At 35.3% G+C, this 1,322-nt stretch overlaps 1 protein-coding gene across 1 annotated transcript in view; it reads left to right on the plus strand.

The window, feature by feature from the left end:
* Positions 1 to 28: 28 nt before the first annotated feature.
* The window catches only part of LOC107094756 (inter-alpha-trypsin inhibitor heavy chain H3-like), a gene marked incomplete at its 5' end in the record, with an annotated part of 36,420 nt that continues 35,126 nt past the window's right edge, over positions 29 to 1,322 (plus strand). Inside the window, 2 exons of the mRNA XM_015390568.1 lie at positions 29 to 190; positions 286 to 396. Coding sequence (XP_015246054.1) covers positions 29 to 190; positions 286 to 396 — 273 coding nt within the window. The remainder of the gene's footprint in view (positions 191 to 285; positions 397 to 1,322) is intronic.

Genomic DNA, 1,322 nt, shown 5'->3' on the forward strand with positions numbered 1-1,322 from the left:
TTAAATAATACAAATTTCCCCATGTAGCTCTGTGGGGAGAACCATGGAGGAATTTAAAACCTCTGTAACCGTGGCAGCCCACAAAAAGATCACCTTTGAACTCACTTATGAGGAACTGCTGAAACGCACCCATGGAAAATACGAGCTACTAATCCATGCTCAACCCATGCAGCCTGTGAAAGACTTCAAGGTTTTTAGATTGTTCTGAACATCTTGTTGTGTGATGTGTCCTGTGAAGATAGATGTTTCTAACTGGCTGGTTTGTTTTATTTTACTCACAATCAGGTTGATGTGTATATTCATGAAAAAGCAGGCATCAGTTACATTGGTGTGAAAGGAGGACTTAGCACCAAAGCTTTGGCCAATGCCATCACCAAAACCCTTGCAGACAAACAGGTACAGTTGGTTTCAATGTGTTTTTTTTTTCTTCTTTTTTACAGTTAACAAACTTGCAACCAGTGTTCCCTCTAAACTGCGCGCTTGCACAAGTGTGCACTGCTCACACAATTGCACTCTGCAACATTCTCAGCTAACAAGAAAATTTATACAGCACATAAAATAAAATCCAATATAACATGTAAATCAATTAGACGGACAAAATGGAGAAACTAAGAAAAGTTTTTGCTTGCCATAAACATGTTAAATACAATAATAATAATAATGATAAAAGTGTACAGGGAATACATTAATCTTCTTTATTCATTATTTAATTTGGGCTCTTACAACATCTCAGCCAGCTGGAAGTGTAAGCTGGCTTTATTGAATCCACAAAACATAGTTTTTCTGGCACATAATATAGCTACTCTTCAATGCCATTCTCGTATACCACTATTAATTAAGTTGTAAAATAAAAGAAATTACATTTAAGTATTGTAGTTAGATTAATATATGTTTAATAAAACACTGTCCTTTAAAAAAAGTTCAGCAAATATTTTTATTCAGCACATCAAAAACTGCTACAGGTGCATAAATAAATAATCCAACAGGTGGAAGAATAATCCCTAATTACCAAATACCCCAAATACCAAAATTATTTACCAGTCTAAGCTTCCAGAACAACAAAGCTCACCCATTTGTAACAGCTCTGCTATCCAACATGCTCACAGTTTAAGACACACTTTTTAAAATGTATATAATGAAGCAAAAATGTTAACTTTTTATCAGGACATTCCCAGGTAGGTGCCTTGGAAGTACTTAGATGAAAGGAGCTAAAGGAGATCTCACAGCTTGTGGATTTTTTGCTACATGGCGGCATCCTGCGATTATTGTGAAAGAAGATATAGAGTAATAAATCCTATCAAAACCGCATCCAAATAGCTCTT

Source organism: Cyprinodon variegatus, unplaced genomic scaffold (genome assembly GCF_000732505.1).
Source record: "Cyprinodon variegatus isolate N-32 unplaced genomic scaffold, C_variegatus-1.0 Scaffold505, whole genome shotgun sequence".
NCBI lineage: Eukaryota > Metazoa > Chordata > Actinopteri > Cyprinodontiformes > Cyprinodontidae > Cyprinodon > Cyprinodon variegatus.